At 31.0% G+C, this 13,972-nt stretch overlaps 3 protein-coding genes across 3 annotated transcripts; 1 reads left to right on the forward strand and 2 right to left on the reverse strand.

Moving 5' to 3' along the window:
* LOC110649802 (S-norcoclaurine synthase 1-like) lies at positions 1-2,438 on the forward strand. Its single transcript, XM_021804506.2, has 4 exons — positions 1-460; positions 545-792; positions 1,540-1,864; positions 2,055-2,438. The coding sequence occupies exons 1-4, from the start codon at positions 203-205 to the stop codon at positions 2,298-2,300; spliced, it is 1,077 nt and encodes a 358-aa protein (XP_021660198.2). The 5' UTR covers positions 1-202; the 3' UTR covers positions 2,301-2,438.
* A 1,740-nt stretch (positions 2,439-4,178) lies between these two features.
* Positions 4,179-8,724, reverse strand: LOC110649800 (probable LRR receptor-like serine/threonine-protein kinase At3g47570). The gene is made up of 3 exons (XM_058148509.1): positions 5,989-8,724; positions 5,253-5,704; positions 4,179-4,438 (listed from the first exon to the last, which is right to left on the reverse strand). The coding sequence occupies exons 1-2, from the start codon at positions 8,675-8,677 to the stop codon at positions 5,259-5,261; spliced, it is 3,135 nt and encodes a 1,044-aa protein (XP_058004492.1). The 5' UTR covers positions 8,678-8,724; the 3' UTR covers positions 4,179-4,438; positions 5,253-5,258.
* A 3,522-nt stretch (positions 8,725-12,246) lies between these two features.
* On the reverse strand, positions 12,247-13,662 carry LOC131180617 (LRR receptor-like serine/threonine-protein kinase EFR). The gene is made up of 3 exons (XM_058147964.1): positions 13,443-13,662; positions 12,622-13,301; positions 12,247-12,441 (listed from the first exon to the last, which is right to left on the reverse strand). Exons 1-3 carry the CDS (start codon positions 13,660-13,662, stop codon positions 12,247-12,249), a joined length of 1,095 nt encoding a protein of 364 aa, XP_058003947.1.
* Between the last annotated feature and the right edge of the window lie 310 nt (positions 13,663-13,972).

The following is a 13,972-nucleotide window of genomic DNA, read 5'->3' on the forward strand; positions in this document are numbered from 1 at the left end:
TCAGATTCCACCAAATTTTTTATACCATCAACAAGAAATAAATGTCTTATTCATTTTAATGACAAAGTGCTTGGCCAATGGGTGTAGTTTCTTTCATTTTTAGTTGGATTGATATCACGAATAGGTCTGTCCATGGATATATAGAATTGTTTAAATAAGGTAGATTATCTCTGAAAAAAAAAGAGTAGGGAATATTGGAGAAATGGGGAACGAAGAAGGGTGGACAAAGGACGTAGGAGGTTCTCTTCCTGTTGAGAATGTGCAGGCACTTGCTTCCAAGAAGCTTAAGGACATACCACACAGATACATCCGGCCTGACCTGGAATTTGACGAGGTTTCCATGGATGAATCTCTCCAAATTCCAGTGATTGATATGAGCAAGTTGGTGCGAAATCAATCAGGCCATGGTGATGAACTGGGTGAGCTTCACAGGGCCTGCGAAAACTGGGGATTTTTCCAGGTATCCATTAAAATCCCATCTACCCTTAACAGAATTCTCTGTGTTTTTGGATTCTGAAGTAACTGTAAATAATGGTTGATGTAGCTGATAAATCATGGGGTTCCAGCAGAAGTGATAGAGAATATGAAGATGGAGATAAAAGAGTTCTTTAAGCTGCCATTGGAGGAGAAGATGTCCTGTGCTCAGCTGCCAAATGATATTCAAGGGTATGGGCAAGCCTTTGTTGTTTCTGAAGAGCAAAAGCTTGATTGGGGTGACATGCTTTTCCTTCTTTCCAAGCCTGCCTCAATAAGAAATATGCGATTTTGGCCTACTACTCCCACTTCTTTTAGGTAAATCATTTTGTTAAAGGGAAATATATTCTATTATATCATGATTTGATTCATTTTGATTTCCGGGTTGTTTTTCATTTAATTTTTACAAGATTACTATTTATTCATTTTTAATTTTTTCATATAAATCAATTTAATTTTGATCATAGTTAAGTAGTTGGTTAAGATTGACAGGGAAACCAGTAGAGCTAATGATTACAGGGCAACCACTATTCGATTATAATTAAAAATCTAAATTATTTAGTATATCCACTTTTGATTATCATCAACCTTCTGATTTAATAATAAATATGGTTATAAATTAATTATTAGCCATTTATAAATACTTTAATCAAACACGTAACTTCGTAAAAATTTTAAATACTTATAAGTTCAATTAACTTATAAATACTAAGCTGATTTTCATAAGTAAAATCAAATATTTTTATGTTTTTTAAAAAATTATAATTAAATTAATTGACCTTCTAAGTTTTAATTATTAATATATAAAAAAAGATTTTGAATTATATATTGATATATAAAAATGTAATATTTTTATTAATAGTATATAATAATATATCATAAAGTATAACTTTTTATTAAAAACTGAATTGAAAAATAACTGAATGCATAATCTCAACTGATAGTCTAGCTATAAATCCATAGTTTTTTGATTTTTTTAATCTCTCCTGGCTTATATATTGATGCCCATGGTGTTGTTTTATTATTGAGTCTCCTGTTTTACGTTGGTCACTTAATTTGTATTAGAGCAACCTTTGACAAGTATTCATCAGAGGTGCAAAGAGTTGCAGTATGCTTGTTGCGGTTGATGGGCAGGAATTTGGGGATAGACCCAGAGAAGCTTAGAAGCATATTTGAAGATGGAACACAAGCGATAAGAATGAACTATTATCCACCTTGTGTAGAGGCAAACAAGGTCATGGGCCTAAATACTCACTCTGATTCCACTGGATTGACATTGTTAATTCAAGCAAATGAAGTTCAAGGATTACAAATCAAGAAAAATGGTAAATGGGTACCCATCACACCCATCCCTGGTGCTTTTATTGTCAATATTGGTGACATCATTGAGGTAATTAACATCATTTGCGCTACTTTCTTTAGAGTATTTAGGCCCAGTTTAATATTGCTTTTGTCCACCAACGAGCTTAGTTTAGTAGTATTAGAGTTATCTTTAGGAATGTGAGAGATCCTGAGTTTGAGTTTCTCAATAACATGAAAATGGAATTGGAATTTCAAACCCACGATTCTTATTGAAGCAGATAATGAGCAATGGGAAATATAAGAGCATAGAACACAGAGCTGCTGTAAACCCAGAAAACGAAAGGCTTTCAATTGCAGCATTTAATGGTCCAAATTTGAAGAGCATTATAGCACCTCTGGAAGATCTTGTTAAGGAAGGGACACCAAATTACAAGTCCTTGACACATGAAGAATTTGTGAAGCGGGTTGTGAGCAGCAAACTTGATGGTAAAAGCTTAGTGGGTCACATGAAATTGGTACACTGAAGAAAGCTTTTGCCCAGTTTGGTAGAATAATTTTGTTAATTTGATCTTTGATCTATTAACTTAAGCTTCTCTCCTTGAAGCCTTGTTTAAATTAGTACTATTTTACCATTTTACCAATAACAGAAAGCATATATATTATTAACCTTATTATTATTATTATTATTATTATTATTTATTTCTCTTGATTTTTCTCTTCGCTTTATCCAAATTACATGGTAACTGAAACAAATTACAGTTTGATTTAGTTAATTGCTTAATTATTAACTAAATTGTACATAGCCTAACAAGAGAGCTCACAAAAGAAGCCCAACTCAAGAAACCCATTGGAAAGCATAACTTAACCCAACCCGTTCAAGCACAAACAATACACAAACGAGGAGCACAATTCACCCTCAACTCAAACAAGCCCACAACATGAACAACACAAGTATATACAGACAAATCAAGTGGGGAGCTCCTTTCAACTCTAATGTACTTAAACAATAATGCATATATAACATGCGTATTATTCGATTATAATCGAATAATTGAATTGAACTGATAGAATTTAATTATTTTCATATGAGTAAATTTAATTCTGTTTGATTTTTTATTAGTAATAATCAAAATTTTCAAATTTTATTATTGATTTGATTATCTTTGATTTAATAATTAAACTAATCGAAATAACCGAATTCTTATTAATTAATATAAAAATTATAATTTTATTAATAATATATTATATGTAATTATTATTTTATAATTTTATAATAATATTTAACTTATAATTATTATTTTATTAATATTAAATCACATTTTTTATTTTCTATAAATACAAAAGGATTGTAAATATATATTTATTAATATTTTATTAAATAATTAATAATATAAATTTTATTTTTTTTGTTAATTCGGTTATAACCGATAACCAATCAAATATTTTCGATTCAATTTCTATTCAATTCGGCCCGGTTAATATTTTTAGAGTTGAATAATAATTTATTTAGTTGAAAATTGGGTTCGGTTAACTGAATGCTCATCCTTATATAACACTAAAAAAAAAAAAAATTTCAAATATGGATATAAAATTTTTGTTGATGAAGGCTTAATGATGAATTTTTTATGGACAAAAATTTATTACTGATACTTTCGTTAATAGTAAAAAATTTTCGCCTTTGCTACATTTAGCGACAGGCTTAGCGACGACGTTATTTTGCCATCACTTATTTTAGTGACGTGGTCACTATTGACAAATCTCATGACCGTCAAAGAAATTTGCTAATGCTGTTGCTAATCCATCATTAATTTATCACTAATTTTGATTATTTTTAAAATAATTCATCGGAAATCCATCGATGATCCGTCACTGATTTTACATTATTTGTCAATAAAATTAAATTTTTAATTAAATTTTTTCTTTCATTCTTATAAATTTATTAAAACAATTCATAACAATAGACCAATTATAATGTTCTAGATCAATATAATTAAAATGTATATATTATTAAAATTAAATAATTCATACAAATTAAAGTACCTGATATTTAAAAAAATATATGATCACACCTATAAAAAAGTATCACTTATATATATATATATATATATATATATATATATATATATATATATAAAACAATTTAGGAAAGATATAATCGCACGAAGAAGAACAAAACTAAAATAAAAAGAGGAACAAAATAAATTTAAAATAAGGGATTTGGATATATGATTGTAATATATATAAATTATTAATAAATTATATATATAAATTATTAATAAATTATGAATTTAAAATAATATCATTTTATTTATTAAAAAATTTTGAAAGGATAAAGACAACTGAAAATGGACGAGTTTATACATGTGGTATCCAGAAAAAAAAAAAAAAGAAATTAATGATGATGGTTGATAATTAAGGCAAATCAATTTATTAATAAAAGCATACATATATAATAGAACAAACAGTAAGCAGGTGCCAAAGTTTTACACCATACATAATCGATTTATGGTAAAAATAAAAGGCAACTGCATGCCTTTGAAGTTTTCTTATGCCAACAAGAGATGTTCAGAAAAATATAAATACAGCTTTATTTACTTTGCAAGGGCTTAGTAAAGGAGACGCAGGAGCTAGTCTTCTGAATTCTTCAGTAAATGTTTTTCTCCTGAAAATTGAAGAAAGAAATTAGTAAAATTAGTCAATATGAGCGACAAAAGGAGAAGAATTCCAATTAAGCAAGAATATATTAACAACTTCATGTAATAATTTTTGCTTAAAAAAAAGAAAAAAATTTCATGTATCAATTGAAATCTTGGAAGCATTTTGAATTATACTTAGGCCCTGTTTAGTCACTGTTTTTATAGTCAAAATACTATCTCTCTTATTTATACTGTTTGACAGCATAATGTTTATACTAATGTTTAGAGGTTGGGGGAGTAGTTCATTAAAAGTTACTTTTCCTAACTTTTAGAGGTTAAAAGATCATTTTGACTAAAGTCAATAAGATGATAAACTAGTTTACATTTAACAGCTAATCTAATAGCTATTTTTACCAAATAATTTTATTTTAAATCATTATATAAACAACTAACAGCTACTAAAATAACTAACTGCTATTAAAACAATCAATATTATCGAACATGGTCTAGAGATGGTAATTCATACTTATTCTAGTAATCTGTTTCAAATTTATAACAGAATTAATTGAAAAAATGGATTTGTTTAAGGAAGTATTTTCAACTATATTAATAGGTGGCAACTCTTGACTAACCTGAATTTCATTTTAAAGTTGAAAGAATAAATTTTATTTTCAAATATATTAATTTTTTCTGAAAAATATTAACATTTTGACTTCAAACGACCCATAACTCATAAAATGACAAGAAATTGTTTTTAATCGATTATCAGCAACAACATTTATCAATTTTATTGGTTATATTAAAAGACAAAGAAACTTTAGACAATTGCAATTTACTTGCCTGCGTTTATCCATAGATTCGAATTCCCAGGAAAGTGCTTCTAATCAAATGCAGTTCTTTAACAACCTCCCTCATATTCATTCTATCTTTGGGTGATTCTGTTGAACATGCTACTCCAACTTTGAATACCGAAAGCAAGCAACCTTTCTCATTAGCAATGCTTGTTTGGATCAGGTTCCCATTATTGGTTGACTCTGCTTCTGCACGTATTTCTATTTGCACATCTTTTCCAGCATTTGTTGCTGGTGTTTCTTTTATTCCACTTGAGATAAGGGTTGGGTCTGTGATCTGCGCTAGTCTTTCTGGCAGTGCATCCTTCACAAAGTTGTGCAAATTTAAATGGCCTTCAAATATTTTATCTGTTGGCCTTTTTCCTGAGAACATCTCCAATACAAGGATCCCAAAACTATACACATCGCCCTCTTTTGATGCAGTACCACTCATTCCATACTCTGCATTTTATAGAACTTATTAAGTTAATGTATCAAGTTGCACATCAATGTTGTAACACTCAAAGGACTATCAATTGGCAAGCAAACAAATTACAATAGAAAAACTAAATAATTGATGAGCACATATATGAATATAACTAAATGACTCCATACCAAATTTGGTTGTTGCAATTGACACTAATATGAGAAAATGTATATATAATTTACAAAATTACAATTTTTTTTTAAATGAAAGTTTACTTTTTGTTATCATTAATTAAAAGTAGAACTAGTTTAGATGTTACCTGGAGGCATGTAACCAATGGTCCCCCTTACTCCAATTGTGCTGGTTTGAGTTTGAGATGCATCGTTGGTGTTCAAGAAGAGTTTAGCTAAACCGAAATCGCTTATGTGTGCAACCATGTCATCATCGAGAAGAACATTGCTAGGCTTCATGTCACGATGAATGATTGGAATTTCGCAAAGGTCGTGAATGTAATGTAATGCAGATGCCACATCAATTGCAATGTTCAGTCTTTGAAGAAAATTCAAGTTTATCGACTGATTATCGCTGTGGATATCGTGATGCAACTGCTTCTCCAAGCTTCCTTTACCCATGAATTCATAAACTAGAGCTTTGAATTCATTTTGTTTGTAATCGACGCTAGAGCAATATGTTAATAGCTTAACCAGATTCCGATGCCTCACTGTCCTTAACACCTTGCATTCTGCCATGAAGCTTTTTGAAGCACCATTTGTTCCAAGTTTGAGGACCTTAATAGCCACAGGTCTTTCCATTTGATTGAGAAATCCTTTATACACTGAACCAAAGCTGCCAGATCCAATAAAGTTATGGGCAGAGAATCCACTTGTTGCATCATAAAGATCCCGGTAAGATACATTTACAAGGCCATCAATTTCCTTGGGTGCAGCAGACGAGCTCTTTTTTGATACTCTTCTTCGATAAGCAAATAGGAAGGTCAACATCAACAGGACAAAGAAAATCACACAAGGAATTATGATTGCTAACTTAATAGCAGTGGACTTTCCTTTCTTCATTGCTTTAGTAGGGCATTTTGGTTGATGGAGTTCTGGCACACCACCGCAAAGCTTAGTATTACCCATCAATGACATTGCACTTGCGTTTCTGAAAACTCCTTCTGTTGGAATCTCACCAACAAGATCATTAAAAGAAAGATTTAAATATAATAGATACCTTAAACTTTGCAGGTCTTTTGGAATTTCTCCAGTGAGATTATTTCGTGAAATATCTAATTTCTGGAGTCCCTTCAAGGAAGCCAAAGATGAAGGAATGATTCCTTGGAAAGAATTTCCTTGCATGTAGAGATATTCCAAACTTAAACAAAGCCCAATGGTTCCAGGAATTTCTCCGGAAAGCATGTTTCCTGAGACATCCAAGGTATTTATATTTGTTAGCTCTCCAACATCTGCTGGCAGGTCACCGGTTTGTGAATTCTGTGATAAATTTAAGTATCGAGATAAGGAAGAAATACGAAGAACCTCCTTGGGTATAGATCCATTGAGGTTATTTCCTGAAATATCCAAATACTGCAAATTCTGGCAATTTCTTATACTTGCAGGAATATTCCCTTCCAGATTGTTCTGTGAAACGGAAAGTACAAACAATTGAGTGAGATTGCCTATAGAGGATGGGATCCGACCTGACAATCTATTTTGTTCTAGGTTCAGCTGCTGAAGTTTTCTTAGTTGTCCCACAGAAGAAGGGATGACTCCAGCGAAAAGATTGTGCCCCATGTCCAATGAAATTAAGTTGATGAGATTCTCTAATGCTTCAGGAATAATTCCTCTGATTTGATTATTTCCAAAATTCAGCTGGTTAAGTTGAACTGTCAGATTCGCTATTGAGCTGGGCAAAACACCTCCAAAATGGTTTGAACTGAAATCTAAGCTTGTCAGATCACTGCTGTTTTTCAAAGATGCTAAAAAGGCCAAATCACTTGTGGAATTATATCCTAGATTATTCTCGCGAACATTTAGCCACCAAAGACTTCTTAAATTTCCCAAACAATTTGGGACTTGTCCTACAAAAATGTTATTGGAAAGATCAAGTCTTTCCAATTGAGATGCATTGCAAAAGGAATTTGGAATTGACCCAGACAACAAATTGTATCCAATACCAATCTGTCGGAGATTTGGAAGAGTAATCCCTATGTTGTTTGGTAGGCTACCACTAAACTTGTTTTTTGTAATTCCAATTGTTCTAAGAGATGAGATATTGGAAAGGGATAAAGGGAATATACCAAATAGATTATTTTCTGCAACACTGAAAAAATCTAGGCTTTTTAATTGGCCTATTTCATCTGGAATATTTCCCTCCAACTGCAACTGTGCTGCAGCAAGGATAATAAGCGATGAAAGGTTGCCAAGGGAAGGTGGAATTTTTCCACTCAGATTGTTTATACTGATCTGAAGCACTTGAAGCATTGCCAAAGAACCAAGCTCTGCAGGTATTTTCCCACTTAGCTTATTCACTACCAGGTTGATTATCCTGAGATGGGAACAGTGGGTCAAGTTGATTGGAATTTCTCCTTCTAGTGTGTTGTTGTTGAGATAGAACCTTTGCAACCGAAACAAATTACCAACTTCCTGTGGAATTTGACCATTGAAACTATTGTTTCGGAGGTTTAGGACTCTTAAAAAACTCAAATTGCCAATATATGGTGATATGGATCCAATCAAATTGTGGCCTTCTAACACCATTGAAGTGACTCTCTGGTGGCGGCGACTGCAAGTGATTCCATACCATTGGCAAAAAGGGAGAGAATCATTCCATGAGTTGAAGATTTCATGTGGATCACTGACTATCCCTGATTTGAATTTGAGCAAAGCAAGCTGATCAGTCTCATTTCCTGAAGAATGAGCTTGCATGAATTGCCAGTTTAAGGAGAGGAAAATAACTAGTTGAAGATAAACAAGAAAAAGCTGAAGCAAACTAGTATTATAAATCTTCATTTGCTTGGGAGTAAGAGGTTACTGGGAGATTGCTTAGCAATGGTTATCGTGATGTATATATAAATATACAAAAATGGAGTTGACGTGTTGCACAGATTAATTTGCCAAAAAAAATTCAAATTACTGTAGCTTATTATGATGGCTCATGGAGGTTACTTTCCTTAGTCCAGAGTTGGTGGGGCGTCCTTTTCAGGCATTGAAGTGAATCGGATGAAATAGAGCTAACTCCATTCAGGGTAGCTTGTCTTGATCAAGTTGATATTGGATCACTTAAATGACTATTGTACAATTGTAGTTGAACACTTGAACTTGTCGATTAATGTACAAGTTGCTTCTTTCTACTTAGATCGGCTGTTTTTATTCTTTATCAGTAATCATCTTTGAGTAATAATAAGAGTTATGATTATCGAACATATATGACATACAAGAACTACGAAAATCAACCTGAAATTAGAGCAAAATCAGACAGCTACCTTCTTGATTTGCAAGAATTGATTTACTGTTTAATTAGTTAACTAATTAGGAGATTCATTCCATGAGTTGAACATTTCACGTAGATCACAGCTTAAGAAAAGCCATTTTAAAATTACGATAGCTTAATTAAGGAGAGTTCTTTCACAAGTGCTGCTAGTGACCGTTGATGGCGTGCATTTAATTGGGATGAAATTCACCCAACTCCATTCAAGATAGCTTGACTTTATCAAGTCCAAAAATATTAATATCGGATCCACCTAAATGTACTATTCTATAATTCTAAAATTGTAGTTGAACTTATCAATTAATGTGCAAATTGCATGTTTCCCCTGATTCTAGGGATGGCATCGGCTCGGATTTTTGCCGGTACCCAATTCAACTGAATCCTAATAGGACAGATTTAGATATTATATAATCGGATTTGAGTTTGAAAAATAATATCTGTAGCGAATTCGGATCTGGCTTGGGTTTTATTTGTTAAATATCCATTACTCGAACCCGTTTATATAAATACTTAATTAAATATAAAATATTTATTTTTATAATAATATTTATAAATTTTTATATATTTTATTTTATATAAAATAGAATTTAAATATTTTATGAAATTATTAAATTTTTAAAATATAAATTATTAATTAAAATAATTTTTTTATACGAAATATTAATTAAAATATATAAAATCAAATGGATTCGGCTTTTTTTCGGATAATAATAATTGGGTTTAGGACGGGTTCGGATAGTTAAGAATAAATTTTAAACGGATTTAGGTTTTGATCACATTAATCAGGTTCGGGTTTGAGTAGGTTGATTTTTGCGGGTACTTTATCCGTTGTCATTCCTACTTGATTGCCTATTTTTGTTCTTTATCAGTAATCATCCATGAGTAATAATATGAGATTTATTAAAAGAATTATTGCATATACATATATATATATATATATATATATATATATATATATATATATATATATATATATATATATATCTGTGTGTGTGCGGCTCCAGGACACAAATATGTGAGATTTATGTATTTAATAAGTGAGTTTCACTATATATTCTGTTTCCTGATATATTTAGGCAAGAAAAAATCTTTAGAGGAAAATTGTTTAAATTATTAATAAAGTCATTATAGAGAAAATGTTTTTAAATAAAATAAAATATAACAAAATTTCTTAACTAATTAAACAGTAAATTAATTCTTATAAATTAAGATATAAGATATATAATAATATTTATTTGATAAATATATAGATCTCACATATTTATATTTTAAATATATAATAAATTAAATTTAAATAAAAATAAAATTTAATTAGCTTGACATTAAAGCTACCCAATTGCCACCTCTCCTCAAAAAATTTAGGAATTATCTTCCATCGATCATAAATACTAATCAAGACAGAGCAATAAATTATACAGCAGATCTAGTTATTACTCATCAGTCTGGCCCACTTGATTTTTCTGTGTCAATTTTAGCTTAGGATTAGCCTCTATATATATTTTTTTTAATTTTATCTTAATTAAAAATAATAAATAATTTTTAATATGAAAAATTAGGATAAAATTATTTTATTTTTTAAAATAATATTTATTAAGTGTGAACTTATTCAACCTTATTAAAAAGTATAGAGATTTATTTGGCTAAAAACTTATTTTTAGACTTATTTAACTTTTTTTAAGACTTATTTAACTCTTTATTAAAAATTTAGAGGCTTAGATTTTTTTCCTACTATATTCACACTTTTGTAATCATTACACGATAAAATTAGAACCTAATAAATTTCAATTTGCCCTCAAACTTCTTGAGAACTTTAAATAAGGCAATTTTTAACTTTTTCAATTATATTAATCCATAATTTTCTACTTAAATTGAAATAGGCCTTTTTTTTTTTAAATAATTAAAATAATATTTTTTAATTTTTATTAGTAAAATATTAATTTTATATTGTAAATATCAAAATAAAAAAAAAAAACTAAGAACACCAATGAACTTAGAAAAAAAAAACCGTTAATTTGACATTTTGTAACTATTCCTTCTCCTCTCCAATCTTTGGTCACTAGGTTGCCTCACATCAGACATACTCGCACAATGAACTTGTAAGAAATTATAATAATAGGCTTTAAATATGTAGTTACTCTCTTTAAGGGAATTATACCCCATTATGTTGCTGCTGGTTAGTATGGGCAGAATAATAAAATCAAAACATAATTCTAGATAGTAATTCTAGAATTCTCCTAAGATTGAATTAAAGGATAAGTGTGATGATTGTAAGCAGGAATAAAGAGAAAAAATAAAAGAGAAATGTGTGAAAACAATTTATGTTCAAACTATTATTTATAAAGTTTTTGTACCTTTTAAAGTAGACATAACTTTCACTTTATATCTGTTAAAATAATTACAACTATTCATTTTACATTTCTTAGAACAATTATAACTATTAGTAATAAACAATTTATTTTGATGCCCTTTAATGAACATACATAATTCTTGCGCTTCAAAGTTATTTGTTCAAGTAACTGTTAGTTAATTAAAATAAAACAAGATGAAATCTTAATTATTTTTTGAGCAATGCCCAAAGTGCCTCAGGTGCCCAATCTTTTGACGATTAATTAGATATAATTTAATTAAAATTGTAGAGTTCCCTCCAAAATTTTCCACCAACCAAATCTATTTGATTTGATAAGAAAAAGCTTATAAACACCTTTTCCTTCTTATACCCTTCTAACGTGGGACAACTTTTCTTATAACTAACTGACGTGGTCTATGAAAATTCCTTATGAGTATAGACCTACAAAACAAATGACAAATGGGTCTGAGATCCAGTAAGTTTGCCTCTGGAGAAGACTCTTAGAGCTGATATGAGAGAATAGTGAATAAAATTGATTAGGGAGAAAGAAATTTACTTTCATAAATAATTTGATATCTTTATATAGGATGTAGATAAAGATTTATTATAGTAAGTCAACTATATAATTATTGGCCCATGCTCCCCACTACCACTACAGATCTTACTTTTTATCCTAATCGAATCGTAGCGCAAAACTTCTGATCTGGTCACAAATCGAGTCCATAAAAAAAATATATCCAAAATTTAAACCACAAAAATAACACAATCTTTCTCATTAGCAATACATGTTTGGATCAGGTTCTCATTATTGCTTGACTTTGCTTCTGCCCATATTTCTATCTGCACATCTTTTTTAGCATTTGTTGTTAGTGTTTCTTCCATTCCTCTTGAGAGAAGGGTTGGGTATGTGATCCGCGCAAGTCTTTCGGGCGGTGCATCCTTCACAAAGTTGTGCAAATGAAATGGCCATCAAATATTTTATCTGTTGGACTTTTTCCTGAGAACATCTCCAATACAAGTATATATAATTTAAAAAATTACAAAAATTGACTATAATTTTAAAAAACCAAAACATTTACTTTTGGTTATCAATAATTAAAAAAAAGAAATAGTTAAGACATTACCTGGAGGCATATAACTAATGGCCCCCCTTATTCCAATTGAGCTGGTTTGAGTTTGGGAGGCGTCGTCGGTGTTTAAGAACAGTTTAGCTGAACCAAAATCACTTATAAGTGCAATCATGCCATCATCGAGAAGAACATTGCTGGGCTTCAAGTCACGATGAATTATAGGAATTTCGCAAAAGTCATGAATGTGGTGCAGTGCAGTTGCCACGTCAGTTGCAATATTCAGTCTTTGGAGAAAATTCAAGTTACTTGACTGATCATTGCTGTAGATATTATGATGCAACCACTTCTCCAAGCTTCCTTTGCCCATGAACTCATAAACTAGAGCTTTGAATTCGTTCTGTTTGTAATCAATGCTAGAGCAATATGTTAATAGCTTCACCAGATTCCGGTGCCTCACTGTCCTTAACGCCTTGCATTCCACCATGAAGCTTTTTGAAGCACCCTTTGTTCCAAGTTTAAGGACCTTAATAGCCACAGGTCTTTCCATTTGATTGAGAAATCCTTTATACACAGAACCAAAGCTGCCAGATCCAATTAAGTTGTGGGCAGAGAATCCACTTGTTGCATCATAAAGATCCCTGTAAGATACTTTGACAAGGCAATCCATTTCTTCGAGAGGGACAAATGAGCTCTTTTTTGATACTCTCCTTCGATAAGCAAGCACAAAGGCTAAGATCAATAGGACAAAGAGAATCACACAAGGAATAATAATTGCTGACTTAATAGCGATGAACTTTCCTTTCTTCATTGTTTTGGTAGGGCAATTTTGTTAATGGAGTTCTGGCGAACCACCACAAAGCTTAGTATTACCCATCAATGATATTGCACTTGCATTTCTAAAAATTCCTTCAGCTGGAATCTCACCCTCAAGATTATTAAAAGAAAGATTTAAGTACAATAGATACCGTAAACTTTGCAAGTCTTTTGGAATTTCTACATTGAGGTTGTTTCGTGAAAGATCTAATACCTGGAGACCCTTCAAGGAAGCCATAGATGAAGGAGTGATCCCTTGGAAAGAATTTCCTTGCATGTAGAGATATTCCAAACTTTAACAAGACCCAATGGTTCCTGGAATTTCTCCAGAAAGCATGTTTCCTGAGACATCCATGGTATTGATATTTGTTAGCTTTCCCACATCTACTGGCAGGTCATCAGTTAGTGAATTTTGTAATAAGTTCAAGTATCGAGATAAGGAAGAAATGCGAAGAACCTCCTTGGGTATAGATCCATTGAGGTTATTTCCTGAAATATCCAAATACTGTGAATTCTGGCAATTTCTTATACTTGCAGGAATATTCCCATCAGCTATCAGCTTTGATTTTTTTGAATTTAGCAAATAC

Source organism: Hevea brasiliensis, chromosome 6 (genome assembly GCF_030052815.1).
Source record: "Hevea brasiliensis isolate MT/VB/25A 57/8 chromosome 6, ASM3005281v1, whole genome shotgun sequence".
NCBI classification, from domain to species: domain Eukaryota; kingdom Viridiplantae; phylum Streptophyta; class Magnoliopsida; order Malpighiales; family Euphorbiaceae; genus Hevea; species Hevea brasiliensis.

Coding starts and splice junctions, on each gene's coding strand:
- LOC110649802 (XM_021804506.2), top strand. CDS start 203: ATGGGGAACGAAGAAGGGTGGACAAAGGACGTAGGAGGTTCTCTTCCT. Junction 793..1,539: donor ACTACTCCCACTTCTTTTAG/GTAAATCATTTT, acceptor AATTTGTATTAG/AGCAACCTTTGACAAGTATT. Junction 1,865..2,054: donor ATATTGGTGACATCATTGAG/GTAATTAACATC, acceptor TTATTGAAGCAG/ATAATGAGCAATGGGAAATA.
- LOC110649800 (XM_058148509.1), bottom strand. CDS start 8,677: ATGAAGATTTATAATACTAGTTTGCTTCAGCTTTTTCTTGTTTATCTT. Junction 5,705..5,988: donor CATTGGTTACATGCCTCCAG/GTAACATCTAAA, acceptor TATAAAATGCAG/AGTATGGAATGAGTGGTACT.
- LOC131180617 (XM_058147964.1), bottom strand. CDS start 13,662: ATGCAAGGAAATTCTTTCCAAGGGATCACTCCTTCATCTATGGCTTCC. Junction 13,302..13,442: donor AAGTGCAATATCATTGATGG/GTAATACTAAGC, acceptor TATTGATCTTAG/CCTTTGTGCTTGCTTATCGA. Junction 12,442..12,621: donor GTTATATGCCTCCAGGTAAT/GTCTTAACTATT, acceptor AACTTTGTGAAG/GATGCACCGCCCGAAAGACT.